At 50.5% G+C, this 25,965-nt stretch overlaps 9 protein-coding genes across 9 annotated transcripts; 5 read left to right on the top strand and 4 right to left on the bottom strand.

The window, feature by feature from the left end:
* The first annotated feature begins 1,268 nt into the window (after positions 1 to 1,268).
* Positions 1,269 to 1,588, top strand: P152DRAFT_459879 (uncharacterized protein). Its single transcript, XM_033679773.1, has 2 exons — positions 1,269 to 1,418; positions 1,449 to 1,588. The coding sequence occupies exons 1-2, from the start codon at positions 1,382 to 1,384 to the stop codon at positions 1,571 to 1,573; spliced, it is 162 nt and encodes a 53-aa protein (XP_033532636.1). The 5' UTR covers positions 1,269 to 1,381; the 3' UTR covers positions 1,574 to 1,588.
* A 264-nt stretch (positions 1,589 to 1,852) lies between these two features.
* Positions 1,853 to 7,736, top strand: P152DRAFT_483336 (uncharacterized protein). Its single transcript, XM_033681938.1, has 9 exons — positions 1,853 to 1,960; positions 2,009 to 2,220; positions 2,273 to 3,110; positions 3,298 to 4,979; positions 5,026 to 5,361; positions 5,416 to 6,012; positions 6,060 to 6,954; positions 7,008 to 7,298; positions 7,351 to 7,736. The coding sequence occupies exons 2-9, from the start codon at positions 2,042 to 2,044 to the stop codon at positions 7,525 to 7,527; spliced, it is 4,995 nt and encodes a 1,664-aa protein (XP_033532635.1). The 5' UTR covers positions 1,853 to 1,960; positions 2,009 to 2,041; the 3' UTR covers positions 7,528 to 7,736.
* Positions 7,737 to 10,949: 3,213 nt separating this feature from the next.
* Positions 10,950 to 11,894, top strand: P152DRAFT_459878 (uncharacterized protein). The gene is made up of 2 exons (XM_033679772.1): positions 10,950 to 11,408; positions 11,474 to 11,894. The coding sequence occupies exons 1-2, from the start codon at positions 11,358 to 11,360 to the stop codon at positions 11,657 to 11,659; spliced, it is 237 nt and encodes a 78-aa protein (XP_033532634.1). The 5' UTR covers positions 10,950 to 11,357; the 3' UTR covers positions 11,660 to 11,894.
* P152DRAFT_73632 (uncharacterized protein) lies at positions 11,257 to 12,627 on the top strand. Its single transcript, XM_033683221.1, has one exon. It carries the CDS (start codon positions 11,663 to 11,665, stop codon positions 12,416 to 12,418), a length of 756 nt encoding a protein of 251 aa, XP_033532633.1. The 5' UTR covers positions 11,257 to 11,662; the 3' UTR covers positions 12,419 to 12,627.
* Positions 12,628 to 14,812: 2,185 nt separating this feature from the next.
* Positions 14,813 to 17,975, bottom strand: P152DRAFT_490075 (uncharacterized protein; the record flags this gene model as incomplete). Its single annotated transcript, XM_033682151.1, has 7 exons — positions 17,387 to 17,975; positions 17,117 to 17,324; positions 16,594 to 17,060; positions 16,386 to 16,525; positions 16,167 to 16,352; positions 15,166 to 16,059; positions 14,813 to 15,102 (listed from the first exon to the last, which is right to left on the bottom strand). Exons 1-7 carry the CDS (start codon positions 17,563 to 17,565, stop codon positions 14,813 to 14,815), a joined length of 2,364 nt encoding a protein of 787 aa, XP_033532632.1. The 5' UTR covers positions 17,566 to 17,975.
* Position 17,976: 1 nt separating this feature from the next.
* P152DRAFT_73518 (HD domain-containing protein) lies at positions 17,977 to 19,154 on the bottom strand. The gene is made up of 3 exons (XM_033683219.1): positions 18,801 to 19,154; positions 18,395 to 18,752; positions 17,977 to 18,340 (listed from the first exon to the last, which is right to left on the bottom strand). The coding sequence occupies exons 1-3, from the start codon at positions 18,992 to 18,994 to the stop codon at positions 18,245 to 18,247; spliced, it is 648 nt and encodes a 215-aa protein (XP_033532631.1). The 5' UTR covers positions 18,995 to 19,154; the 3' UTR covers positions 17,977 to 18,244.
* Positions 19,083 to 20,345, bottom strand: P152DRAFT_73536 (uncharacterized protein). The gene is made up of 2 exons (XM_033683220.1): positions 19,161 to 20,345; positions 19,083 to 19,113 (listed from the first exon to the last, which is right to left on the bottom strand). The coding sequence occupies exon 1, from the start codon at positions 20,167 to 20,169 to the stop codon at positions 19,315 to 19,317; it is 855 nt and encodes a 284-aa protein (XP_033532630.1). The 5' UTR covers positions 20,170 to 20,345; the 3' UTR covers positions 19,083 to 19,113; positions 19,161 to 19,314.
* A 1,445-nt stretch (positions 20,346 to 21,790) lies between these two features.
* Positions 21,791 to 24,464, top strand: P152DRAFT_459868 (bifunctional catalase/peroxidase). Its single transcript, XM_033679771.1, has one exon. The coding sequence runs from the start codon at positions 21,938 to 21,940 to the stop codon at positions 24,200 to 24,202; it is 2,265 nt and encodes a 754-aa protein (XP_033532629.1). The 5' UTR covers positions 21,791 to 21,937; the 3' UTR covers positions 24,203 to 24,464.
* Positions 24,390 to 25,941, bottom strand: P152DRAFT_459866 (vesicle transporter SEC22). The gene is made up of 5 exons (XM_033679770.1): positions 25,692 to 25,941; positions 25,595 to 25,629; positions 25,432 to 25,541; positions 24,973 to 25,378; positions 24,390 to 24,921 (listed from the first exon to the last, which is right to left on the bottom strand). Exons 1-5 carry the CDS (start codon positions 25,723 to 25,725, stop codon positions 24,859 to 24,861), a joined length of 648 nt encoding a protein of 215 aa, XP_033532628.1. The 5' UTR covers positions 25,726 to 25,941; the 3' UTR covers positions 24,390 to 24,858.
* Between the last annotated feature and the right edge of the window lie 24 nt (positions 25,942 to 25,965).

The following is a 25,965-nucleotide window of genomic DNA, read 5'->3' as shown; positions in this document are numbered from 1 at the left end:
AATAAGGTCAAATTTGGTTTAACAGAGAGCCAAAATTCACAAAACGGTGGTTCAGCCCTGCGGCCGAGAAGAGACGCTGCATCTGATGACCAGATGGGCTAATTCCACAGGATTTAGCGCATCGGAGCTGTCCGCTAATTACGAGATCATACAGTATTAGGCCAGGGAGCACCTGCGGCCCACTTGGGCCAAGATAAACCCCCTGTCGAATTCGTGCATTGTCACGACACCTGCGAAGCTGCGAAGTGAATATAACATTAACTATTGAAGTAGTTATCTCACTTTCTGGTACAATTAATAGGATTCTAGAAGATCTTGTTGATTAAATATTTTGTTTCCCTCCGGAGATATTAAGTGAAGTGTTACTAAGTGCTACTGAAACCTGTACAGATCAAAATATTTCCGTTGTCCAGAGCCAAACCCTCACAAACCTGAGGCTCAATCCTCAGCTTTCTGCGGCACTTTCTCCAGGTCGATACGTTAGATGCAAAATCGATCGACCTGGAATGAAGTGTCACGGTCCCAGGTCAATTACGAATCCTTGGCTCCTCCTGGTGCTTGATAAAATGGAATTTGACATCTCCAATCATTTCTCTATCTCTCTTATGGTCGTACAACTCCCCAACCGATTGCTTCTGTATCATTCCCCGACCCATTACCCCTGAATTAGACTCTGCCTCGTTACTCCTGTATCATTCCCCTGAATACATATTCTAGATCCTACTTAGCGAAGGCCGATGGGAGCACTAGCTCCGACTGCTGGGTGCTCAGCCAGAGGCTATGGCAGCAGTCTATCCTCGTATACAGTACTAAAACGTTGCACAAGCACATATACTACGCGATATACATCCCTACTACCGTTCACCAAGCTGAGTTCCATACGTGCCATCCTTGGGAGCTGAAAAAACATCTCGTCGTGGCGATTCCGCCGGCCCCAGACCGTCTGGGTCTCGTGAGACTCACAGGGGGGAAACACTTTAACTAGGAGATCTCCTACTTGCGGTAGGTCCTGACTAAGCGTTAAAAACGATCTAAAACCTTTCATCCAACGAGCTCGTTTCCCTAGGCATAGAGGCGCGACGGGGAGGTCACGATCGAGAACTATACTCCGTGAAACCCCTGTCTCTGTCGGTTACGCCACTATATGTCGGTGGTCGGTATCCCCTTTCCTCCACAGCCATATCTTTGTGATCGATTTCGTGCTTGTCCGTGGGCTACGATAGCCGTGGTTCGTGGTTCTTTTCGAGCGGACAACAGTCCTCGCTTAGGGGAAGAGTATTTCGGTAACCGGGTGTAGATAGGCTGTATTTCAATGTCGTGATCGATCGTTGAGACTGTCTTAGCTTCACCCTTCGAGAGGCTACTAGACCCAAACACCACGATGAGGTGCAGTCCCGTCGTTGTGATGTTGGTGCTTGGTTGGTGTTATTGCTGTTTGTGGATCTGAGACGAAAACTGTTTAAGCTCTGTACCTGTCAGGGAACGGCCCGTGTGTGGGTCCCAGCTTCCCGTGTTTTTTGTGGGAAGTCGAGGTGGACCTTCCTCTTTCATCAAACTCACTGAGTTTCGGTGACAACCCTCTTAATGTCCGAGGAGATGGATGCGATGTCTTTTACGGCAAGGTAACTACCGGACGTACCGGTATGTCAATTCATCCGATCTTGAGCTACAGGTATCTAAGTTTGCTTGCTGATATTCCTTCGAAGACGTATCGTCTCGAGTCTCTTCCCTTGTCAACTCCCAGCGCTACGCGTCCCGTTTTTATTGTGTTATTTCTTCTCCGACCCCTGTTAGGAGTACATGTTCGCGCTGCAGCCAACGTTTGAGATGCGAATGAAGATTCTAGGTTTGCCGCACTGCTGTGCCGCAATTCTGCAGCGCAAGGTACCGAATTCTGGGATCACGGTAGAGCTAACACCTAGATAAAAAGTCGGACGCCAGTTAGAACCTACAATGATTCGTAAATCCCCTTTCGTCTCCATATTTCGTTCTTGCCTCATTGTTTTAGGTACCTCAGTGACCGGCCCTCTAAGCGTTGAAAATGACTATACCGATTTCGAAAGAGCGCGGTAGGGAGGTGGTCGCAGAGATGCGCAGAAAGAATGGAGGAATGAGTCAAAAGCTGACAGAGAAACTCCATTTACTGGAGAAGGACGATGAATCTGAATTGCTGGGAATTATTTCCGGGCTCCGCGGACAGCTGGGTGCTTCTCTGAGCAGGTAAGCACGGATAGGTGCTGTAATAATGTCATTCTGACGCTACGATTCGCAGCTTGACCGACAACCTCAACTCGGAGGATACTCGTTTCATCTATGAGCTCATCCAGAATGCAGAAGACACCAAGTTCGACGTCGCTTTAAGTAAGGGCGAGACCCCTTTTCTCTCCTTCGACATACTCCCAAAACATGTCATCGTCGATTCGAACGAAGATGGTTTCACAGAAGAGGACGTGAGAGCCATCTGCGATATCAACAAAAGTACAAAGGCTGGACAGCAACAGAAAGAACGTCGCGGTTATATCGGGGAGAAGGGCATCGGCTTCAAATCCGTGTTTAGAGTTGCTAGCAGGGTCCACATTCAATCTGTCAATCTTTCCTTCTCATTCAAGCGACCAAGCGTGGACCTCAGGGACTCCATGGGGATGATTACTCCCATGGACGAGGACTTTCTCCCTTTACCACCTTCTGTTCGAACGCGGATGGTTTTAACTCTAACGAACCCCGCGAGCATCAAAGAGTCAGTAAAAGACTTGTTCGACCTCCAGGGCACTATGATGCTGTTTTTCAACAAGCTAAAGCAGCTCAAAGTCAATGACCATCTTGATAGCGATAGCATCACGACAACCAGCTATACTTACAACAAAGGGGGACTGAACGATGAAAGAGGGCAGATTAAAAAGCAAGTTCAGCGAAATTGCGACGACCCAGAGATATCAATATCGTACTTTCGCGTTTTCGAGAAGGACGTGAGCGGTCTGCCAGAACACCAGCTTCGGAAAACAAGATCTGCTCCGGTGGCATTGGCGTTTCCGGTCACTGCCAAAGATGAGCCGATTGTGGTACCTCAAATGACGTACGCTTATCTCCCTCTACGCAAAGCCAACTTCAATGTGAGTGTTTCATTCTAGTTGGGTTCCATATCCTCGTTTCCTTAAGCATGTAATAAAAACCAAAATATTGTCTTCTGAACATGCCGAAGTCTCTGTGAAAATGGAAAGCCGTGGAATCTTCGCGATCCATACTCTTCTCAAGAATCATAATATGTCTGCGATCATCGCTAATATTTTCCTTATACAGTTCCTCATTCAATCAGACTTTGTCACATCAATCAACAGAGAGGACGTAGACCACTCCGAAAGGAACAAGGCGCTTCTGACTGAAATTGGTAGTCTTTTCGCAGTCGCTGTTCTTGAATTTTGCCGTCACAAGACTTTGCGGTATAGCTGGCCTCTTTGGCTTCCCTATGATGCCGTTCCCAGCGACTTCTGGTCCATTGCAAAAGATCGCATTGTCGAAACCCTCAAATCTACCAGAATACTGTTCTCGCGGAGTAACAATGACTTATTTCTACCAACGAGTCTCCGTAAACCCGGAAGCGACAGCGTCGATAAATTTGGCAACCCGTTATTCCGCGATATACTCCCTGAAATATACATTTCTAAGGCGTATGAAGGGAATCCATTGGGCCGGCTTTATGAAGTTCTCGGCCTCAAAACCGAGAACATTACTGAGTTTTTAGATCGAGTATCGGCCGATCTTCAAGAGCAGGATTCGCTGTGGAAGAGTAGTACTACGTCAGATGAATGGCAGTCCAGAGCATCAGTGGCCTTGAAAGAATTTCTGAAAAAATTCGCACCAGGGATACAGCGTAAAATAAGGCAGCTTAAGCTAATACCCCTTACGAGCAACCGCTGGATTGCTGCAGATGACGTTGACAGCTCTGTCTACTTCGATCGCACTGACGGAGTTCCAATTCCAAATGACCTAGGTCTCTGCCTGGTTCCAAACTCAATGACTCAGAACATAGCTCGACAAGAGCTGTTCGAAAAACTTGGTGTCCAGCCTTGCACTCCGAGTTTGGTGATCCAGAAGATTGATGATAGATACCGAGAGTATTGGTTGAAGAGTCCTTTCGGCAGACAAATTGAACTCGCCGACGCTGTTTCTCATATTGGCTATCTTTTTCAAAAATCTCCACCGGAGGACTCTATTGCGAACCATGACATTGGCCTGTTTGGAAATAGCTCCCTGGTACGGTTGTGTGGAACCGAAAAGTCGAACCTATACTTTCGAAACCCACGAGACCAAGATGAATACGGCCCTTCAAGCTTGCTTCGGGACGACAAAGATGAGCCTGTGCGTCTCAGGAACCATACAGAGCTGAAAGCCGAATTTCTCGATGACGCGTACTTCTCGGCAGCGGGGGAGCACGAGCGAAACGACGGAAATACCTTCCGGTCCTGGCTCCAAGTTTGGGCCGGCGTGAGATCGAGCATACCGCTGCTCGACGATACTGGAACGTCGCTCTCTGTCGAAGCAGAATATGTGCGGCAACGCCAGCCAGACAAATTCGTTGGGTTCCTGAAGCGCAGTTGGCGAGCGAGCGGACTCGATGATAAGATGTTCTTCGCCGCTCGAAAAAGTCTTCGCCAGATCGACGTACTTACGCAGAAAGGCTTCACCGAACTTCGGAAGGCGTATCTACCGACCCCGGAGATGATCGAATTCGCCGAAAAGCTGCAAATCTCCGACTTCCCATTTCTGCAGCTTCCTCAGAAATTGGATTTGTTGAACCAAGATGACTGGACGTTCTTGCGACATGTGGGAGTAGTGGTCACTTCAACCAGACAATTCTATCAACAATGCCTCCTGGAAGTTAAAGCCCAGACAGAAGGTCCTGGCACAGCTGCATCAGCTTGCACCGTATATCAAGCATTATCCTCATGCTGCAACAGTACTACTGAGCTGGAATCTATTCGGTCTGTTCTCTCTCTTCCATGCTAATATTTGGCTCATCCATTATAGAAAGTGGCTACGGGAAAATGAAGGGATATACTTTCGGCAGGCCTTTAACATGAAATTATCGGTTTCCAAATGGCAATCCCATGACTCCTGTATCTGGGACGGCCCGTCATGGGAGACTTATGCCTCCGTTCTCAAAAGTGTCCCAGAATATACCGGCTTACAAGACTTTTTCCGAGTGACGTTAAAAATAAGAGATATATGTCTTGAAGATGCCCTGAAGGAGCTTCAATGGAGGAGTTGCGGGAAGGGGGTCGCAGCAGTTGTCGAAATCAAGGCCATCTATCATTATATTTGGCGACAAGTTGAACATGATTCAAATGGCGCGCCTTCAATCAAGTATATCATATCGATCACCTTGACAAAATCTGTTGAAAAAACTGACACGCCTAGGGCTGCCTTTGAAAAGGAGAAGATGATCTTCAACTGTCCAAGCGGATCGTGGCTGTCCGCTAGCGATGCTATCTGGGCGGACGCAACCTTGCAGATTCCGGACAAAGTTTCTATTGCTGCACAGTATCCGGAACTGAAAGACTTCTTTCTAGGAATCCTAAAGGTCCAAAAGCCTGATTTGCAGATGCATATTGATGCGCTGAAGGCGCTTGGCGGAGATCTATCCAGATACGCAGACATCAAAAGGAGTATTATCCAGATTTCGTTAATGGATCCTACCAAAGATGACCTGGACAAATTCGGCCGAGCACAAGTATTTCCGGTCCTTACAAAAGATAAGCAAATGAGACTTGCGGACAAAGATGCAGGTTTTTTCATTCTGGATCGTAAGGAGCATATATCTGCATTTGAAGACAGACTGAATAAGTTGGATTTTTCTCTTGCGGAAATTCAGAAGGCCGGCGCATTCCTTGATGCAGCCGGATTGAGCGGACGGTATAGCTCAGCCTGCGTGGACGAGAGCACGACCGCGGAGGGAGGCTGTCGCAGTGTACGACTGACAGGTTCTTTCAATGAGAAGGCATACTTTATGACCTGGTGAGCTCCGCCTAGACCAGCTATATGTCTCAGCTAATAGGCGACAGCTGTGCTCTGCACTTTGGCAGCGCGAAGTTCGGGAGCGACGAGACAGGTCTCTACGACCTCTTTCGATCCACGTCAATTTATACCAGTGGCGGCATTTCAACGTCAATTACATTGACTCAGTACGACATAACACACCGGGTCCCTCTACCGAGCGCGAAATTCCACCTCGAACATAGAAACGGGCGATTGGACCTCTACGTCCCTAGGCGCAGAAGTGATCAAGAGGTTTGCTTCAAGCAGCAACTTCCTAGCAGCATTTTTCGGTTTCTCCTCTGCCGAAACTCTAGAGCAGAGAAAGTCCTCGGGGACATTATCCAGTCCAGTTGCGTCTCGGTCGCTGACAGAATAATTACAAATGCCGGGGTGGCCGAGCTCGAGGGCCTAGACAAACCCGACGTAGACGACGACGACGATGACGATGCCGAAGATGACTATGACGGCAGCGAGGAAAATTCACCAGACTCAAACCAGCATCGAACATCCTCTGTTCAAGGGGGTGTGTTCATGCCAGCTGTCTCTGATACCGCACCAAATAGCGCGCCTTCTCAACCCGCATCCCCAAGCCGAGACAGATTAAGATCTACTTCCGATGCATATGATGCACCTGCCTTAAGCCGTACGTCGAGTAGCGAAGAAATAGTTGAAAGGGATAGGATCCACATATCTCCTGAAATACCGGACAGAGACTCGACCTCTCAAATGGCGCCTTACACTGAACTCCTCAAACACATAGTAGAGGCCGCGGCGAGAACAGCTCTACCCAATATCGGCGAGTCAGTTTTCTCTGAGCCTGCGGACCCAACGGCATTGTGGACCAATCTGAACACCGAGGCCGTCTTTGGGCCCCGCTTGTTGGATCGTGATAACATGATCGGAGCAGCTGGAGAGCTATTTGTAAGTAGAATGAAGTTTTGGATCCGCTTCTGATGCGCTGACAGCGGGTCTAGGTCTTTGAATTTCTTTGCAGCCGCCTCCAAGATTTCGGTAAGCTTAACTGGCCGAGCACCATCCGGAAATACATACGTGTGCATCCGAGCCATACGACTCTAGAACCATGGAAAGGCACTGAAACAGCCGATCTTGTATACGAGGACAGCTCTGGAAGGCTGAGGGAGTTATTGGTTAATGCGGGATATGACTGTCCGTCAAAGCCGTCTACAAAGTTTCTTCTTGAAGTCAAGACGACTACGAAAGATTGCTCGGAACCCTTTTTTATGAAAAGCGGGCAATACAATCTGGTAAGCTGGCACTCAAGCTGACGGAATACTTCTAACATGTTGCGCCCCGTAGATGCAAAGGGCGCATAGCTCCCTCCTTTCGGACACGCCCGAAGTGTATGTTCTCTGCCGAGTTTTTGGCATTTCATCCCGAAGAATTGGGTGGAGGCTATTCCTGGACCCAGAGGCCGCTCGTGAGACAGGAGAGCTGCAATTCTCGACGCACAGCTGGAAGGTAGCGTCTAGATAAGGTTGAAGAGATCCAAAGAAGCATTTCACGCATGCGCTTGGTTTACAGTACGGAATACTGATGCTTAAATCACTCTTCCACTTTCGTTTCCGCACAAAATTCTTGTAGAGATACACTTTCGACGTTTAGTAAATCTCGCCTAGCGTCAAGGGCCGTTTCTAGGGTACATAACTAACTTCTGATGCGGTTCTTATAGCTACTCAAAGAGCCGACTTGACGAGTTGCTGGTGAAGTAGAAATGGAACGGGCTTTTTTGAGCTAGATTTGGCGAAGTGAAGATCTGACAGTTGCAAAATGTGAGAGAACGCTTGGCGTTTTTTTGAGGGTGTGTGTCGGAAATCAGAGGCCGTTAGTGAAGAAACTTGGTAAATTTTAGCCCTGAACCTATATTCTGTCCACTTCTTCCACACAAAGCCAATTCCCCTCTCAGTCGCATCTGTGATAAGGCGCAATGTTGGGGTTAGGTCGTCGGCATAGAGCGATTCATAATACGCCGAGTCTCGTGGTGGTATCCTTTTTGCCGCAGGGGCGCGGCTTGTTCCCCCTTCCATTACGATGATCTCGGCGATTGATGCATGGAGCGGTCCCGTAGGAGGGCAAAGGGCAATTTACCGAAGGCAGCAAGATAATATTAGATCGGTCTGAAACTGCAAAACATGGAGGGCTCAAGAAAAAAAGTTATCAGAGAAACGGGAATGACAGAGCGATCCATCGAGCGACGGGGCCTGGACATTGGTTATTATGTGCGAAAACAAAGAGAAGCTCCGCAACAGAGCCATGACGTTTGACACCGCCATGCTTCTGAAATTGACCTGGAGACATAGAAGATGTGAAGTTCGAAAAACTGAAAACTGAGAGTTGGAATTTCAAAATCGGCCCCCTTCCTCTACAAGTGCTTAAGCAAGTCTGTGAGAGTGCAAAGCCTTGGCACTGTGGCAGGGGGATTTGGGCACCACTGGTACGAAACGAGAGCGTTTCGCCTAAGCGGAAAGCCCTCTGAAAACGGCATCAGACACCGCCGTTTTTGGAGGCAAGTTCGGTAGCACACAACGTTACTCCGTACAATTATAAATATTGTGCCCCCGCCCTTCGCTTTCAGAAGTCCAGCCGTTCCTTGCACGAACTGCTTCCTCTTCTACTCTGAGCTATTGCACCTTACTGTTAGCTCGAACAGCTATTCTATATCTATGTAATTGTCAGGTCTTTCCTATCTCTCCTCTGCTTCCGTATACCGCTAATCACTCGTCTTCGCTATGTGTATTTGAACACTGATGGGACTACCCGGAATTGCTCCAGGAGTCCAGTCCGTTACCCCAAGACACATGTACGACGACATCTTCGCCATTGTTTAATATGAAGCACTTGGTGCTCGCCGCAGATACAACCCCTTTCCAGCAACAACAGGTACCAGACGTGGACTTCAAGCTTATACTTATCTCAGCAAGCTCAGACGGTATCTTCAGATGCTGCACGTGACTACACTGTGGCGGTGCAGCCAAGGTATCTTCAGATACCGTCTGAGGTCCTTTTGTAAGGTTTGTGTGATGGTGTAGTTGAAGTTTTCAGAGTTCCCAGTCGTTTCAGTCAACCATTTCAACTTTCAGTACTCGAAATTAGCTTAAAGTTTAGGCGGGGCTAGGTAACAGGTAAAAGAATCTGCTCTTTTATAGTATATTAAGAAATATATCAAAATAATTCTATAACAAAGGATTAGCACCGGCTGTTTCGAAGGGCTGGTGTAGTTGGACTTTTGGAGCGACCCCTGTCGCTAATTTTGGTCGAGTTTAGTGCGCCGTAGGGGCCAAATCCGCTCTTTTTACCTACGCGCCCACCAAAATGCTGCAGATGGTCCTCAGACGGCATCTGAAGATGCCTGCACCGCCACAACCATCTTCCAGATCCCGTCTGAGTCCCAACTGAGATAAGCTTATAAGACCCTAGAAATAAATCACCCCTGTCTTTCCCGAACTTTTAGTTTGTGAAAAGACAGCAGCAGGGCGAAAGATATGGTTTATTTTACCGTTAAGTAGCCAAGTACTTGCTTCAACGGCCTGATTTTTCTTGAACAGTCTTCTAACGGTTTTTGAACGGTTAGTTAACTGGTCATATACGGTCTTCCTGTTTTCGACTGTTGTTGAAGGAAGGAACCGCTACGAAACGACTACAAGAAACAGGGCCTGCGCCCTACTGAGGGCTGACACTCTAAAAGCGCATGGAAACAGAACAGGTTACGAGTAGTAACCACCACGAGAGGACTGTTGATATATTTAGCGCGGAGCTCGATCAACACCCTGGCTTGAGGCTCATTCGGGAAATACCAGGTCACGTAGCTATTTAAAGGAGGTTGTTTGGGCTGCATACATAAAATGCGGAGTGTATAATAGCCCTCGGTTCATGCAGGGCCCTCTGCTGAGCGTAAGCTCAAGAGTGTGCGGTGAGTTGCGTGCCAGTTAGGGGAGCCTACAACAACAAAACTGCAAACGCGGAAAGTATACGGTAACGGTCGTGCAGAGCAAGGGGATGTAGGGCTGGAAGCGTGTGAGAGTATGCATGTGGCCAAATTCCTGCCAGCAAATAGCGTGTGGTAAGAAAAACACGCAAAGAAGATTATAGAGTAAGCCGTGCCAACATCTTCGGCTGCGAAGTAATGCGTATGGTTGTTAAGCATGTGCCCTAAGAAACGTCCGAACCCGAGCTGCGTGTGACGGGTTGCGTGCGGTGGAGCGCATTTCGTCGTGTCATGTTTCAGGATTTTTAATTGGAAATACATGTTCATAGCTAGGACATGCCAAGACACACCTGGAGCCTAGGATACAGCTCCAGGTGTGTCTTGGCACAATATACGTTATCATTCCTGAAATGGAAATCTCCATCCGTTTGCCTGAATAAGACCACTGCATTCGGGATCTATCATAAGAGTAAGTGCTGGACCTACTCGGCAGTAGAGGGGTGCTATCCATTCAATTCTTGTATCCCCCCGATCTCTTATACCGACGCCATTCTCCTTACCGGAGAAGATCCTCCAGGAGGAGGGCTCACAGGAGGAGGATCTTGATGCCATCCCCAATCTCAACCCACCGTACGGAAACCTCCCCCACGAACGAATGAGCTCCTACGATCAAACAAAACGTCCTCCCATGATCAAACACAAACCTACAAACGCAAACCTAAAAACACCCACCCACAAACGCCCTCAAACGCAAACCCACAAACGCCTTCCTGCAAATGCTCTCCTGCAAACGCCCTCTCCTACAAGCGCTCTTTCCTACAAACGCCCTCCCCCAAGTCTACAGGATAGAGCCATTTTCGGCCAAGCGAGCTAGACCCCTAAGTATGGCGAAAGCTACTCTGACAATAATAAAACCCAAAAGCCCCCAGACGCTTATCGACTCACCGCCTTAACAACTTTCTCCTAGTGCATGATTGCATCAACAAACTCGTTTCCTTTGACCTTCATTACCTGGTACCACTGCTTGCGTAATTCAATTAGAAAGTGCCGCTATAGGAGTTGACGCTGGCTTCGATATGGTCCCCTTGTCTATCTGAAGGAGTCGTTGATAGACACAAATGGAACCGGTTTGTCGGCTTCATCAAGAACCATTATAAAGACGATAGCCAGGTCGAGATAAAACCGAATTACATCCTATTCAAAGCTGGGGAACACCCTATACTTCCTTTTAAGGGCCACAAATTCCTGCATTTCAGTTCGAAAGTTTCGGGGATCATCGCAGCGGCTACAAGAGTAGCAAGCTATATCAACACTGTTACCAGAATTGCAAAGGTTCACTTCGGCTCCCGTGTCCAGTACTGGGACGAAGGTGACGACCAGTATGGCAATTACGACGGGAATGAAGTCAGAGTTAATCAGATCCTATGAGCAAGTCAGTCATGCCTTCGTAGAGTCTCGTTCCTGCTCTTTGACAACATCTAACCCCTTTACTCACAGCGAGACGAGCCTGAGATCAATACCAGCATCGCATCTCTCCTCACCGGTACTAATCCCATCAATGAGCTTGGTATCCCACTTTTCGAAATTAAGGACATTCCCAGAAAAGGCAAATGTCTCATTGCCCGTTTCAATATATCCAACGGCACTCGGATACTTTGTGAGAAGCCAGTTCTTACGGCTTAATCCATGCCGCCCAATGAGTTGGAGTTGATCCTCGCGGCCAGGCTAAGGGCATTGCCCAAAGCGTCGCAACGACAATTTTTGTCCCTTTACAACAACTGCCCGGGAAAGCATCCGTTTAGCAACACTTTTAAGACCAATGCTCTACCCTGTGGCGCAGGCTCAGTGGTGGGTGGAGTCTACCCTACGATTTGCCTCATCAATCACAACTGTATTCCAAACTCTCACAACAACTGGGATAGCAACGCGGAGCACGAAACCATCTACGCGATCCGGCCAATCAAAACCGGAGAGGAGGTCACAATCTCGTATGACTACGGAGGTACTTCAACTGTACGACGTGCCTTCCTGAAAGAAGCCTTCGGTTTCGATTGCAATTGCCGTGAATGCTCTCGTCCTTCCGAGCTCCAAGCCAGTGACAGCCGTCGTTTACTGATTCAAGACCTCGACAATGCCATCGGCGATCCATTCCGCATGCAGATTAGGCCGAAGGAGAGTCTGAGTGACTGCCACTCGCTGCTTCAAGTCTTTCAAGAGGAATATGACGGGTATGCTGGGGCGCTCATCGCCAGGCTCTATTACGACGCCTTTCAAGTCGGCATCGCGCATGGAGATCAGGCTCGGGCAAGCGTGTTTGCGGAGAGAGCGTACGAAGCAAGGGTTATCTGCGAGGGTGAGGACAGCCCCGAGACGCAGAGGGTGAAGTCACTCGCGTTGAAGCCAGCCAATCATATTAGCTTTGGACTATGTTCTATGATGTGAACGACAATGAGGGAAATGGTACCGAAAGGTCTAAATACGGCCCAGTTTGAAAAGTGGTTGTTTAGAGAGTAGAGTTCGATGATGAATTCAACGAGGTTCACCGTTTGCCGCCAGGGAACAGCAGCGATTCGTGTTTTTATTAATTTCACATAGTTATACATTTTACAATTCCTAGTTGCCTATAGCTCCAAAACTAACCAGCCCTTGACAACGACACAGAAGGTATCGCTAAATTGAGCAGACGATGCAAAATCAAGCTCATGCTGGACCCTAGAAACAAATCACCCCTGTCTTTTATGAACTTTTGGTTGTCCAAAACAGCGGTAATTAATACGTAATATGGCTCTGAAAGCGCATAGAAATAAAGCGGACTTGTTTGCCTGGAGCCCGTTCGGGCTACGAATAGTTTGGCACTGGTGACCGGTGGATTGCCTACTGTGCGGATTTCGAGTCCATTTCTGGCCTTATCCGATATCAGGCGGTGTCCCAGTGGAATGCCATCCCTTGTGGGAATACCACCCCTGCGGATTTCGAGTTTCTGACCTCACCCTTTATCAGTGCATCTATTTTCGGGAGTCCTTATGGATCCCTTGTGGGAACGCCATCCATGCGGATCCCCACTCCATTTCTGGCCCCCAATATCAGTCGGTCCCAGTGGAATGCCATCCCTTGTGGGGATGCCGTCCCTGGGGATTTTGGGGATCGTGTGTTTGTTTTTGTTGTCTGTTGTAGCGATTGTTTTGGGTAAACATATGCGCAATTTGAGTACCAGTGTTTTTCTTTTCTTCAAAGAGGCTGGGCACGCTCTGGGATAGTGTTCCTGGGATAGAATTTCTGGGATTAGAAGGCTGCGGAACGATACAGGAATAATAAGCTTTGGAATGTTACGAGCTGCGGAATGGCACGGGAAATATGAACTCTGGAATATTACGAGTTTTGGAGCGCTACGGGAGAGATGAGCCTGGAATGATACGAGCTTTGAAACGCTACGGGCTATGAAGTATTACGGGAGACAGAAGCTTTGGAATGCTACGAGCTGCGGAATGGCACGGGAAAGATGAACTCTGGAATATTACGAGCTTTGGAGCGCTACGGGAGAGATGGGCGTGGAGTGATACGAGCTTTGGAGCGTTACGGGAGAGTGATGACTGTGGAGATATACGCTCACTTCCAGGTATATGTAAAGTTTGTTTTGTCGCAACACAGAGTGGGTGAATAACGTGATACGAGTAAGCGAGTAGCAAGAGAGTAACTAGCGATGCTTGATTGATGAAATCTATGCTGTTTCTGGCTTAAGATCAAGGCTCAGACTGATCCTTGAGGACGAAAGAACTCTGTGATGGCTGCGACCGTTTATATAGAGGGATGCACGTGTATCACGAGACTAGCATCCTCCCAGCCTGACATGCTACGAGCTGCGAAATGTTACGGGGAAGAGGAGACATCAAGCGCATTCTCTGTAGCTCGTCAATGGCAGTACAAGCAGCCAATATGATCCTTAGGACTGGGCTCTTAGAGCAATTCCGGGCAGTTCCAGCCACAGTACTCAAATACACAGCGTAGACGAGCGATAACTAGTAAACAGAAGCAGAGGAAGGCCAGGAAAGGCCTGACAAGTACGTAGGCACAGAACAGCAAGTAAGACTATTAGTAGAGGGGTTATCGTACCGAAGCGGAAGCAGTTCGTGCAAGGAACGGCTTGGTCAGCCTATGAATCAATCAATCAATCAATCGAGCTGCAGAATGTTACAAGTGCGGAATGGTACGGGAAGGATACTGTGACAAGTAAACGTGGAAGGCTCTGAAAGCGCATAGAAACAGAACGGGCTTCTTTGCTTGGAGCCCGTTCGGGCCAAGCGTCGATAACTTAGTATTGAAGTTCACGATACTGTCCCATGTATTTTCTTCGCGTGGTTTTGCAAGTGCGTCTTGCAGTTGAGTGACATCTTGCAAACCCCGCAGTCGATCCTCTTGCCGTCCCTGATATTGGACAAGTGTTTCCGTCGAAAGCGCTTGCGAAGATCAGAGGGGGTGCTAAAGGAATAGACTCGTATGGCACGCGCTAACGACTGAGACGATTCCTTTCAAAATTTCGAAATCTAGATAAATTGTGCTGGGAAAGGGGATGAAGGAGAGAAAACCATAAGGAGTAGATGAGACAAAGAAAGCGATGCAGCCCGATAAGTTCCCTGTAGTGTACATCCCCATCCACCTCATCTAAGCTACTACATTTCATCAAGCTCCATTCCGGGCTCTATTCTCGATCGTTCCGAATTTTACATCACCTCTTCCTGAAGCTGAAGGCACGTATTTCGGATTTATCGAATGCCAGGATCGCGGCCGACGGCTGAGATTTCGACTGAATGGACAGGATGCTGGGGCATAACGTACTTCTTAGCCTTTCGACTCCGCATTTCCCTCCTTCAGGATGATTGGGTCAATCCTTTCAAGAATATCTATATACGGCGGCGACGACGGTGTTGATTCAGAATCCGTCATCGCCGTCACTGTCGTGCTTGGGGCTATTCCGTCGATCGATAAACCTTCTAAGGACTCTGCACTCGAATCCTCGGTCGAAGGTCTTCTATTCCCGCCTATTTGCTGCGTGCGACAGAAACGCTCAAAGAAATGGGATCCAATCTTAACGTCGTAATCGTGGACCGTGGCAATATGGTTTAGGAAGGCTCTAATTTCGATGAAGGCAGATCTGCTTACGCATGTATCCTATGCGCAGGAGAGAGGAACACCTTCAGGCAGATGACTCAGGTGTTGATTTATTAGGTGACGTCTTAACGAATCCATGCGCTGGAACCTGCGTCTATGCAATTTTGGGCATATGATACAAACGTCAGTGGGACATTTCGTTTCGTCGAGACATGGACTGGAGTCCTGCTCCTGCTTTGTCTTCATGACGTTATCAACCATGTCTTCGTTATCCTTGTTCCAGTCGAACCTCTTCCCTCGGCGGGTCGGCTCCCAAAGCCCGCAAAGTGCGATCATGTCCTTTGTGACCTGGATCCGTCGGCCGATGTCCTGTTCGCCATCAAGCGTGTCAGCGTCCGGCCCGTAGAAGGCGTCCACAAGACGTGCACGCTCCTGAAACACGTATTTGGGAGGCGGGGGGTCCGAGTCATCATCGTCGTTCTCACCATCCGAAGAGTCTACGCCTGGGTTATCTAGGAGTTGGTCGATCTGCTTGTCGACTTCGATTATTGGTATGCTATCGTAGTAGTCCTCCCTCATCTTCTCCTTGGCTTCCCGAAGGAGTCTCTTCCTTTCGCTATGCATCCTCTTGCAGACCCGGTCGTGTTTCTGGTGAAGCTCCGGATACAGATCTCTAGCAGCCTCTACGGTCCCCGCTAATAATCGCATCTCGTTCTTTAGTTCGATTCTCTCTTGTCTTAGTTGGAGAATCCGAGAATCCCCACGGACGACTTTGAGCTGCTCGCCGCTGAGTGCTTTTGGCGCTAGAGGATCTCTGTTCCTACACTTCCGCGCTTCATTGCATAGAGCCGTCTGTGACGGCCGTACCAAGACAACATGTTGGAGACCACCGATGAAGTCGCTTTGATAGTGTTTCTCAAAAACGCGATTCCCAGATTGACCGAGGACCCTCATGCGCTCCGCCTCGGTGTAATTACCTGCGTAGATATCAGTGCCGAGTTCTACGATTGTTCAAGGGATGGAGGCTCGGGCAAAAAGGAAGGTAGGATAAGCAGAATAGGGACCGTTCTCCGAAATTGCTTACGATTAACAGCGTTTGCAGCCCAGCGTCGAAAGTTATAATGAGTTGGTAGGTCCTCGTACCCTAGCCCTTCTCCGATATGCTTCAGTGCGCTATTACTGGAGTCGTACTTCATCGGCAGGAACTGGTCTACTTCATAGCCGTAAGGAGCTTGCTTCATGCGACGGAGAACTGGAAGTTTCAGTTTGTCTTTCTTCTATCTTAGAGGCAGGCTCGGTAGACGTTTCGGGACTCGAAGTCGCCAGAAAAGTTCTGGTGTTAGTCGTTCGTTTTCGAAGGCCCCGTCGCGGAACGCCATCGCCACGATGTGCAAGATCGGGCAATATGTCAGCAGGTAGTCGCAATGCATGAAGAATCGTGTTCTGTTCCAAAAATATATTAGCAACCCTTTTTGCTGCAAAAACACTTCCAGGAAAAGGTTGAATTATACCCGTCGGAGCCTTCTGGTCTGCCCTTCAAATTCCGGAAGGTAATAATTGCGCACGGGACGTCTCTACCGCCTTCTGGATTTCTGAGGTAGAAGAGTTCGATATCCTCCCAACAAACGGTTTTTGGGGAGGGATCAATGGAGACATACTCCGGCAGATCGCTAACGAAAGTTTGGTTCGGCTTCCGTCTCTTCGGTTTCGGTGCAATAGTGATTTGCTGGTCTTCATCGTTCCGAGATGAAGCGTCAGGACTACAGTTGTCCGGCAGAAGCACGCCAGGTCGAGTTCCCGTGATTGAAGACCACAGCATAATTGTGGATTGCTGAACGAGCATGTTGCCGCAGCGGAAATAGAAGGAATATTTCCACAGATACCTCTGGAAAAGTCCATATTCCTCAATTGTCAGAGTATGCTTGCTCTTGGCACGCCTTGAAATCTCGCGTTCGGCCGGGAATACATGTTCAAGGAACTAATGGTACTCGATCAGCAGGGGAGGTTTGATGAATAGAAGGTACACAAACATACCCGTCGTATTTGTTGATGAACGTGGTTACTCATTGGATGGCGGGTGAAGAGAGTAAAGTACTGGTTCAATCGCCTCCAATACTCGTCGTATGATTGTAACTTCTTCTTCTTAGAAGACTCGTACATCCAATCAAAGAAGCTCATATAAACTGGGGGGTCCTCTGTAGTGAGATGTTCCACATAGTTTACTCCTAGGTGGTCGCAGTACCTACCGGCCCAATCGAGACAGTTAGCATTATCTGCCCAGCAATGTCGAAAAAGGTGACCGACCTGCGCCAATATCTCTCCACTACGGCGATACCCTGAAGTGTTTTAGGCTTGAAGTTTGGAGGAAGGTGTCCGAAGCTTCGAAAGTGCTCGAGCCTCGCTCGGGTCTCATCGCAGAGGATAGGCCGAGTCCAGTGCTGGTGCTCCTCTGCGTCGGCGGCAGGAAGCGCCCTCTTTCCCATGGCGAAGCACGGGTAGAGAGAAAGTGAAAAGAGAGGCGAAAGAAAGGTAAGACCAGCCGGGAGTATGGCGGCATACGAGAGAGCGAATCCGTAGGGATACCGGAGAAGGGAAGGTGGAAGCAGGTAGGAAGGGATGGGATGAGAGGATGAAGGGCATGGCAGCGCATGGTAGGCTTTTGTATGCGATCATTTTTGGATGCTGCCGACTGTAGCGGCTAGAGGGTGGCAGAGCATATTGGAAAGTTGGGATGAGTTGAGTGCAGAAACGGGATCCCGATTTCTAAATTCATGAAACTCAAGAAACTGATAATGGACAGAGTCACATGCGCTTGGCATTACGGGGTGTTTGGGGAGGAGAAGAGTTGATTTTCGTGACCAGGTCGTGTGGAAATGCCGCCAAAAACAGCGTCAGAAACCGCTCTTTTCGGCGGCAATTTCACAGGTCCTCAGATTCTAGTTGTAATTAGTGCTGCGGTCGAGAACCATCCTTTTCCACGCCTGCATCCGCCTCACTTCAACACTTGCACAACACAATCCGACAGCTTGCATTCCCCCGCACTGCCAAACTACAGTGTCTCCTTAGTTTAATATGCTGCTGGTATTCGAGATACACCATCCCGATTTCTCGGAAGTAGCCGTTGTCAATCCATAGCGTCATCATTCGATCGTAAATATCCATTCACTCCCCATCAACCGGCCACTCCTCCTTCCACCATCCCTGGAACACCTCCAACCGCCGCGTCCGTTCCCTCGCGAGCTGCTTCCCTGTCCCCGTCTCCAGACATCTGTTAACCTCGCCCATACCAGCTCAAGGAATGATCCGACTAACCTTCATCATCCCCTCCAGGCGCACCAGCTTCTCCTCCAAATGCTCCAAACACCCTCGCATCCCGCGCTCCCCCGCCTTGGCTCCCCCATAAGTGAACACCCGCCCGATCCCAATCGCCCCAATCGCATCCAGTCGATCCGCGTCCTGCACGATCGCGAGCTCCGGGTGCCGTGCGAGCACCTCCGTTACCGCCCCCGGGTTCTTGACCTCTGAGCTATATGAGACCGTCGTCGCGACGAGTTGGACCGCTGACGCGATGTCCGAGGGCACGCCGTGCGTGGCGAGGAGGTCGTGGATGCGGTTCGCGTCCGCGGAGCCCGGGGATTCGTATTTCTTGTCGCCGACGTCGTGGAGGAGACTGGGGAGGTGAGTTCATGACAATCAACGAGGAAGGGCGCGGTCATACGCTGCGAGGAGGACGATGTCCTTGTTGTACGCAATTTCGGTCTGCACCTTTTGCTCGGCTTCGAGGATCGTGGTTGCTAGCGCGACGACGCGTTTGATGTGATGGAAGTCGTGCGACGCGTCGAATTGTGACATGTATTGCTCGACGAACTTCCAGATGGGCTCCATGGCGCCGTCTCGCCAGTGTGCAGCCATGTTTGAAATCGGTGGTAGGTCGCGAACCAGGTTCTCAATACTGAAGCTTCTCAGACGCTGTGCTTCATCAGATTCGTTCGTCGGGCTTTGTTATATTTCCTTTCAAGGAACAATAATCCCTGATGAGTCAGACTAGTGGGGTCCGTCATATTTACATGCCGCTTACACGCAGCCTTGTCGTCTTCTCTAAAAGCGTCGGTTTATGTACAGCGTGCTCTGTACAATACTAATAACGCCAATCTCGAAGACGATGTGGTCTTCCCGGAACGCCACCATTCCGTTATTCGTTTCGTAAAATATATCCAAATCATGCAAACTGTTCATATTACAAAAATCAGACTAACAGTCATGAAAATCCAGGGGAGTTGCTGTCGAGCTGAGAAACCACTACTCCCTCTTGACATAGAAGGCGTCCAAGGAGCAGGGGATGGAGTGTACGGCGCGTTTTTTGGAATGAAGCACAGCGGGTTCGTCCAATGGTACCAGTCATCATACGACGCTTCCAGGCCCGCGGCGCATTTCTCCGCGGCCGCGGGATAGCCGGTGGTTTTCGTTAGGTCGCTCAGCAATATACCCGCATCGCAACTCTCGTTCAATCGGCGACTGATGGTATTCCAGCTCGTCTGATTGCTCGTCCCGTTGCCCGTCCCGTTGCCCGTCCTGTTCCCCATCCCCGAATCCACCGGCTTCGGACACAGGGCGACATTCGCCGGACACGGCGAGCAACCCCTCACCCTCCACCGATGTATCGGGATGAGCGTCTGGTTCACCGCCGGTGACCCCGCCGCCGCGTTCACGATCACCTCGGCCAAGGTCATCAACGTATCGACGAAGTCCTTCATGCGGCCGTAGTCCGCCGCGGCGCTGGCATCGGTGTTCGCGTCGCCGGGCTCGATAGCGCCGAGGCTGGTGCGCTTTGTGTCGGGACGGGGTCGAGGTCTAGGTCGGTGGGATCCAGCGCCTGAGAGAAGTGAGAGGTTGGGAGTCTGAGGATTCGGGATTTTGGGAGTTGGTGGTTCCGGGGTTGGGGGTTTGGGAGGCTTCGGGAGGATGAGAGCGGCCGGGAATGGTTGAGGAGAGCGGTTCTGAAGCTGGGAATCGGTATCGGGAACTGCGGTGCAGGATATCAACGGGCTGAAGAGGGTGGCGGTTAGAGTGAATTGGCGGAACAACATCTTGATAATATGTATCCGTATTCTCGAGGCGTAAAGGGGGCCAAGGAGCAACAATTGCAGCGGCTTGGTCCACGCATGTTATAATATACTTGGTTCCAAAACTCAACAGCAAGTTTCTATCATGAGCAACCTTCCAAAGATCTGCTGCCTACAGGTAAAAATAACTCCCCTCGGTCCTGACATATTAATTCCTAGGATTCGCTGCGACTTGCGATCCTGCGACATCTTCGGTATCCAGGGTGATGATCAAGGGATGACCTGAGAGCAGGAGACCAGTAACTAGAATAACACTATAGTAATAATTAGACACTTGGCGATACAGCCACAATCCATGATAGACACTTGACCAAAGTCTACATAATGATAGACAGAGGAAAATCCTTCTGGTTTAGAATGATGCAGTTTAAATGAGCAGAGTTGGAAAGGATGGAGGCGAAGTATAAGGTGAAACAGAAGACAGAACCTGGGGTGTAAGCCGAGCCGGGCTTAGCACTCTCCATGCAATAGAATTCCATCAAGGATTTAACGTCATAGACTAGTTCATGGCCTAGGTATCGAGTACACACTATCGAACACCCATATCCTAAAAGTGAAGAGCCTCACCATCGTTGAGATGACAACGGGAGGTCAGAATTCAGATCAGGCAGGATTTAGGATTTCCGTTGGGTTGAAGCGGCCTTGCAGGTGGGGGGGGGTGGGGGGGGTGTTCGAATTCTACATGACCAGAACAGCCAATGAAGTCTTGGCACAACCCCACACCGGCACGTGACTGGGAATTAACCACACATCGCTCTGACTTACCAATTCTGGAGAATATATCCACTGGTCTATCTCCAGATAATGATGCACTCAAATCATGAACCTCATGTTGTTAACTATGGAATCTTCTTCGGGCATCACTTAACTGACGTCTCAATTCTCTTCTGTTCTATATTGCTGGTGGTCAGGCGGTATTTTTCATCTTATTGAGTGATATCGCGTGCGATACCCTTTGATCGCCGCGATGATGTTGGCAGGGATCAAGCAACCTATCAAACGCATCTGATTTGTCCTCTGGGTCTAATCCTGGAACTACTCTAGTTTTCCACCAAGGTTGTGCTTCGGCCCTGTAACATCCGGATTTCCCTCTGGAGGAGGGGGAGGGGCACTGGAGAGTTCATAGCATAAGCTGGTTCCAAATAAGCAATACATTGTATCACCGGTACTCCAACATTGTATAGGAATGAAGAACCAAGCAGTGCAGGCTTCTGAGTTCTGTCTACCAGTACTTCCTGGCCTCGTGAATCCACGGGAAAGAGAATTATTCAAGCATGATGACATGGTGCAAAATACCATTACTGTGACCTTCATTATTCTGTACCGCTATAAGTTAGCAAATGTCTACGTAGTAAACAGCTAAATACGGACTAAAAGCTCCTCTAATCCTCTCCGTTGGACTCCAATATTCAGGGACCAAACCCTTTCCGGTCCCTTTTCCCGATGCACCCATTGATAAACCGGACCCTGGACGACCAGCGCGTTTGCAAGTGAGTGTAACATCTAGAACTGCGGGGCTGACGAATCACGTAGGAAGCTTATGGAAAACAGATTCCACAGGCTGCAGTTGCCGATACGCGGGGCAATTTCACCGGCATGCCTCTTCAAGTCTTCATACCCACCAGCTATATAAGCCCTGTAACCTCACGAATCTCCCCTCATCGTCTTCCTGTTCTCATCCTCCTTACCTGCTCTTCATCTGATCATCGACACAATCCCCCATATTGAAACCATGGCGAAGCAATGCCCCATCCAGAAAGCCAACGTTGGTGGAGGCGGCACCAGAAACACCGACTGGTGGCCCAACGAGCTTAAGCTTAACATCCTTCGTCAGCACACCAACGTCACCAATCCGCTGGCCAAGGACCTCGATTATGCCGCGGCATTCAAGACCTTGGACTATGACGCCCTGAAGAAGGACATCACTGCCTTGATGACGGATTCTCAGGACTGGTGGCCTGCCGATTTCGGTCACTATGGCGGTCTCTTCGTCCGCATGGCCTGGCACAGCGCTGGTACCTACCGCGTCTTTGACGGCCGTGGTGGCGGTGGACAGGGTCAGCAGCGATTCGCTCCGTTGAACAGCTGGCCCGACAACGTCAGCTTGGACAAGGCACGTCGCCTGCTCTGGCCCATCAAGCAGAAGTACGGAAACAAGATCTCCTGGGCCGATCTGTTGCTCCTCACTGGCAATGTCGCCCTCGAGTCCATGGGCTTCAAGACCTTCGGATTCGCTGGTGGCCGTACCGATGTTTGGGAGGCCGACGAGTCAGTGTACTGGGGAGGCGAGAGCACATGGCTGGGCAACGACGTCCGCTACTCCTCCGGCAAAGAGGGTCTCGGTGGGCAGGGCGTTCTGGGTTCTGATGAAAGCAAGAAAGAACATACCGACATCCATTCTCGTGACCTGGAGAAGCCGTTGGCAGCAGCACACATGGGCTTGATCTACGTTAACCCTGAAGGCCCCGACGGCATCCCGGACCCGATTGCTGCGGCTCGGGATATCCGCACCACCTTCGCCCGTATGGCCATGGACGATGCGGAGACGGTTGCATTGATTGCCGGTGGTCACACCTTCGGAAAGACTCACGGCGCAGGGCCATCCGACAACGTTGGCAAGGAACCAGCATCGGCTCCCATCGAACAACAGGGTCTTGGCTGGGCAAGTGGGTACGGCTCCGGTAAGGGAGCTGACACCATCACCAGCGGTCTGGAAGTCATTTGGACAAAGACTCCGACCAAGTGGGGCATGACCTTCCTAGAGTATCTCTTCAACAACGAGTGGGAACTCACCAAGAGCCCGGCTGGTGCCAACCAATGGGTAGCGAAGGATGCCGAAGCCTCCATCCCCGATGCCTTCGACCCGAACAAGAAGCATAAGCCGCGTATGCTGACGACTGACCTTTCCCTGCGCTTCGATCCCGCATATGAGAAGATCGCCCGAGGGTTCCTCGCGAACCCCGATCAGTTCGCAGATGCGTTTGGCCGTGCCTGGTTCAAGCTGCTCCATCGTGATATGGGCCCGAGGGCTCGCTGGCTAGGCCCCGAAATTCCATCGGAAGAGCTGATCTGGTCCGACCCAATTCCCGCCCGTGACCACCCGCTCATCGACGACCAGGACATCGCCGCTCTTAAGAAGCAGATCCTGGACTCTGGCGTCGAGGGCACCAAGTTCCTCTACACCGCCTGGTCCGCGGCATCCACGTTCCGCGGCAGCGACAAGCGCGGCGGTGCCAACGGTGCCCGCATCCGCCTTGCGCCTCAGAAAGACTGGAAGGTCAACAAGCCCGACCAGCTGGCCGAGGTGCTCAGCGCGCTGGAGAAGGTCCAGACGAGCTTCAACGGCTCTGCCAGCGGCGGCAAGAAGGTCTCCCTCGCTGACCTCATCGTCCTGGCCGGCGTCGCCGCCCTCGAGAAGGCCGCTGGCGTCCCCGTCCCCTTCACCCCCGGCCGCACCGACGCCTCGCAGGAACAGACCGACGTCGAGTCCTTCGCGCACCTCGAGCCCCACATCGACGGCTTCCGCAACTACGGCACGGGCAACCCGCGCGTCCGCGCCGAGCAATTCCTTGTCGACCGCGCCCACCTCCTCACCCTCTCTGCGCCCGAACTCGCCGTCCTCGTCGGCGGCCTCCGCGCCCTCAACCTCAATACGGACGGGTCCGCCACCGGCGCGCTCACCTCGCGCCCTGGGCAGCTCACCAATGACTTCTTCGTCAACCTGCTCGACATGAGCACCGCGTGGCGGGCGGCTGGCCCCGACGGCAACCTCTTCGACGGCGTGGACCGGAAGACGGGCGCGAAGAAGTGGACCGCGACGCGCGCGGACCTGGTTCTGGGCAGCCACGCGGAGCTGCGCGCGCTGTCGGAGGTGTACGCGCAGAACGACTCGCAGGAGCGGTTTGTGAGGGATTTCGTGGCCGCGTGGGATAAGGTGATGAATCTGGATCGGTTTGATCTGGGCTCCGGCGCTGGCTCGGATAAGCCAAGGCTGTGAGGGATGGAAGGGTTAATTCCACCACTGGATGGTTGTGGGTAGCGACTTTCTCCCTTTGATAATATTCCAGTGTCGTTTAGCGGAATCAAGAATGACCAAGTCGATTTCATGATAGCAACTTTCGAATGCCAAGCAGTTCTTAGCAATTATAGTGGCCAACCATTTAACCTGGATCTAGGCACGGTTAATCCTGAAATGAACAGCGAACAATGTAGATCTGGCATCTATAAGGTAGCCAGAAATTTGTACAGCGAACTATAAGACTAGGGTTGCTCCTTTAATTATAAACCATACGGTATTCATACACATCATGTGCCCCATGGCAGGCCCCGTGGTTGGCGACCGCAAGCCTCGCATCCCTCCAATAACTACCCAACACCAACGCCCCGCTTCCCCAAGTTATCGATACAGTCGGAGAATTCTCGGATGTGGAGGGGATCTGTCCTCTCGTCTAAAGACCATTCGGCTCGTAGCGTCCGCATACATGGTGAGCATCCTGCTCGGATCTGGTGCGATGCACGTCTCAACAGGACGACCTCCCGAACCTATGTGTCTGTCGCGCTTCCACGGCTCGCGATAGAGCGCTGCTCAGGAGAGCTCGGTCGGGAAGGGTTAGGTGAGGGTGTCTCTCCAACATTCGAGAGGATGGTGCGCGATCAGAAGAAGCGCCACCAGATGAAGATGATCATGATAAGCCCCAGTCCTGCTATCGGGCCATACTGCGTTCCAAGTTAGCCGACCGGCCCGTAACCTGCCGATTCCATACGCACCTGCTTCAACAGCAACTCCCAATTAATCCGCATCGCCGCCTTCTTATACTTCAAGCTATCGTCCCGCAGCCGCGAGCTCATGTCCCCCATCCGCTCCAAGCTGTCCCCCCGATACAGTAGATCCTCGATATTCTTCGTCATCACCTTCGTCACGTCCTGCAGCTCGCTATTCAGCTTGTCGAGGTTCTGCGACGCCCGCGCGTCCTGGTACGTTTTGATGGTCTTCTGGATGAAGGTGTCGAACTCGACGAACGCGTACGGTCGCAGGTTGGCAGAGAGGTACTGCTGCGCGGGGTAGGTGTTGGTGAATTCGCCTTGGATGTCGGAGAGATAGGTAAAGGCGAGCTTCCGCGGGTAGGATCGCTCGCATATGCAGAGGTAGATGACGTTGTCGTGGATGAGGTAGCTGTTGAGAATTAACGGAGGACGGCGCTGATCGCCAGCGGTGCGGATACATACTGGAGCGTGTATTGCCCGCATTCGATCGTGGCCTGCGGTGCCGCGTTCTTGTTCAGGCGCCGTAGGATCTTCTTCACGTTGTTCTTGACTTCTCCGAGTTCGTTTTGCGACTGGACAATAGTAAGCATTGTATCGGATGCAAGGAGCTTCCAGGGCAAGCTACCTGCTCATTGTCGACTGATGCCGCTAGTATAAGGCCTTAGAACAGATGTTGTGTTAGTACAGGACCATATATATATAGAATTTGGAACAGGACATACCATCCAAACGGACGATTTGTGTTGAACGGATCATGGTAGACGAATTGTTGCGATAGCAACTTTTGATGTTAGCCGTGAGTCGTGGTTTTCGTAGGAGGATGAAGTTATGGACGTGGAACAAGTGAGACACAGACACGAGGATCACGAATAGAAAATGGGATCCTGCGGTATGACTGATGTGGCATCAAATCCAGGCTACTAAGTGTAATAATAGTTAGTTATACGAAATACGTAACTACCTGAGTTTGGAAGTCGTTGGATGTGGTCTCACTGG

The sequence above is a fragment of the Eremomyces bilateralis genome (genome assembly GCF_010015585.1).
Source record: "Eremomyces bilateralis CBS 781.70 unplaced genomic scaffold P152scaffold_15, whole genome shotgun sequence".
In the NCBI taxonomy this organism is placed as follows: domain Eukaryota; kingdom Fungi; phylum Ascomycota; class Dothideomycetes; order Eremomycetales; family Eremomycetaceae; genus Eremomyces; species Eremomyces bilateralis.
The sequence above is the reverse complement of the archived record's forward strand: the minus strand, read 5'-3'. Positions and strand labels throughout refer to the sequence as shown.

Excerpts from the sequence above, each read along its gene's own strand:
- P152DRAFT_459879 (XM_033679773.1), top strand. The coding sequence starts at position 1,382 with ATGAGGTGCAGTCCCGTCGTTGTGATGTTGGTGCTTG. Across the intron at positions 1,419-1,448 it reads CGTTGTGATGTTGGTGCTTG|ACGAAAACTGTTTAAGCTCT; the intron begins GTTGGTGTTATT and ends TGTGGATCTGAG.
- P152DRAFT_483336 (XM_033681938.1), top strand. The coding sequence starts at position 2,042 with ATGACTATACCGATTTCGAAAGAGCGCGGTAGGGAGGTGGTCGCAGAG. Across the intron at positions 4,980-5,025 it reads ACTGAGCTGGAATCTATTCG|AAAGTGGCTACGGGAAAATG; the intron begins GTCTGTTCTCTC and ends CATCCATTATAG. Across the intron at positions 7,299-7,350 it reads AAAGCGGGCAATACAATCTG|ATGCAAAGGGCGCATAGCTC; the intron begins GTAAGCTGGCAC and ends TGCGCCCCGTAG.
- P152DRAFT_459878 (XM_033679772.1), top strand. The coding sequence starts at position 11,358 with ATGGCAATTACGACGGGAATGAAGTCAGAGTTAATCAGATCCTATGAG. Across the intron at positions 11,409-11,473 it reads TAATCAGATCCTATGAGCAA|CGAGACGAGCCTGAGATCAA; the intron begins GTCAGTCATGCC and ends CTTTACTCACAG.
- P152DRAFT_73632 (XM_033683221.1), top strand. The coding sequence starts at position 11,663 with ATGCCGCCCAATGAGTTGGAGTTGATCCTCGCGGCCAGGCTAAGGGCA.
- P152DRAFT_73518 (XM_033683219.1), bottom strand. The coding sequence starts at position 18,994 with ATGGCTGCACACTGGCGAGACGGCGCCATGGAGCCCATCTGGAAGTTC. Across the intron at positions 18,753-18,800 it reads GACATCGTCCTCCTCGCAGC|TCTCCTCCACGACGTCGGCG; the intron begins GTATGACCGCGC and ends TCACCTCCCCAG. Across the intron at positions 18,341-18,394 it reads GCCTGGAGGGGATGATGAAG|ACGGGGACAGGGAAGCAGCT; the intron begins GTTAGTCGGATC and ends AGATGTCTGGAG.
- P152DRAFT_73536 (XM_033683220.1), bottom strand. The coding sequence starts at position 20,169 with ATGTTGTTCCGCCAATTCACTCTAACCGCCACCCTCTTCAGCCCGTTG.
- P152DRAFT_459868 (XM_033679771.1), top strand. The coding sequence starts at position 21,938 with ATGGCGAAGCAATGCCCCATCCAGAAAGCCAACGTTGGTGGAGGCGGC.
- P152DRAFT_459866 (XM_033679770.1), bottom strand. The coding sequence starts at position 25,725 with ATGATCCGTTCAACACAAATCGTCCGTTTGGATG. Across the intron at positions 25,542-25,594 it reads CATCAGTCGACAATGAGCAG|TCGCAAAACGAACTCGGAGA; the intron begins GTAGCTTGCCCT and ends ACTATTGTCCAG. Across the intron at positions 24,922-24,972 it reads GGGAGTTGCTGTTGAAGCAG|TATGGCCCGATAGCAGGACT; the intron begins GTGCGTATGGAA and ends CTTGGAACGCAG.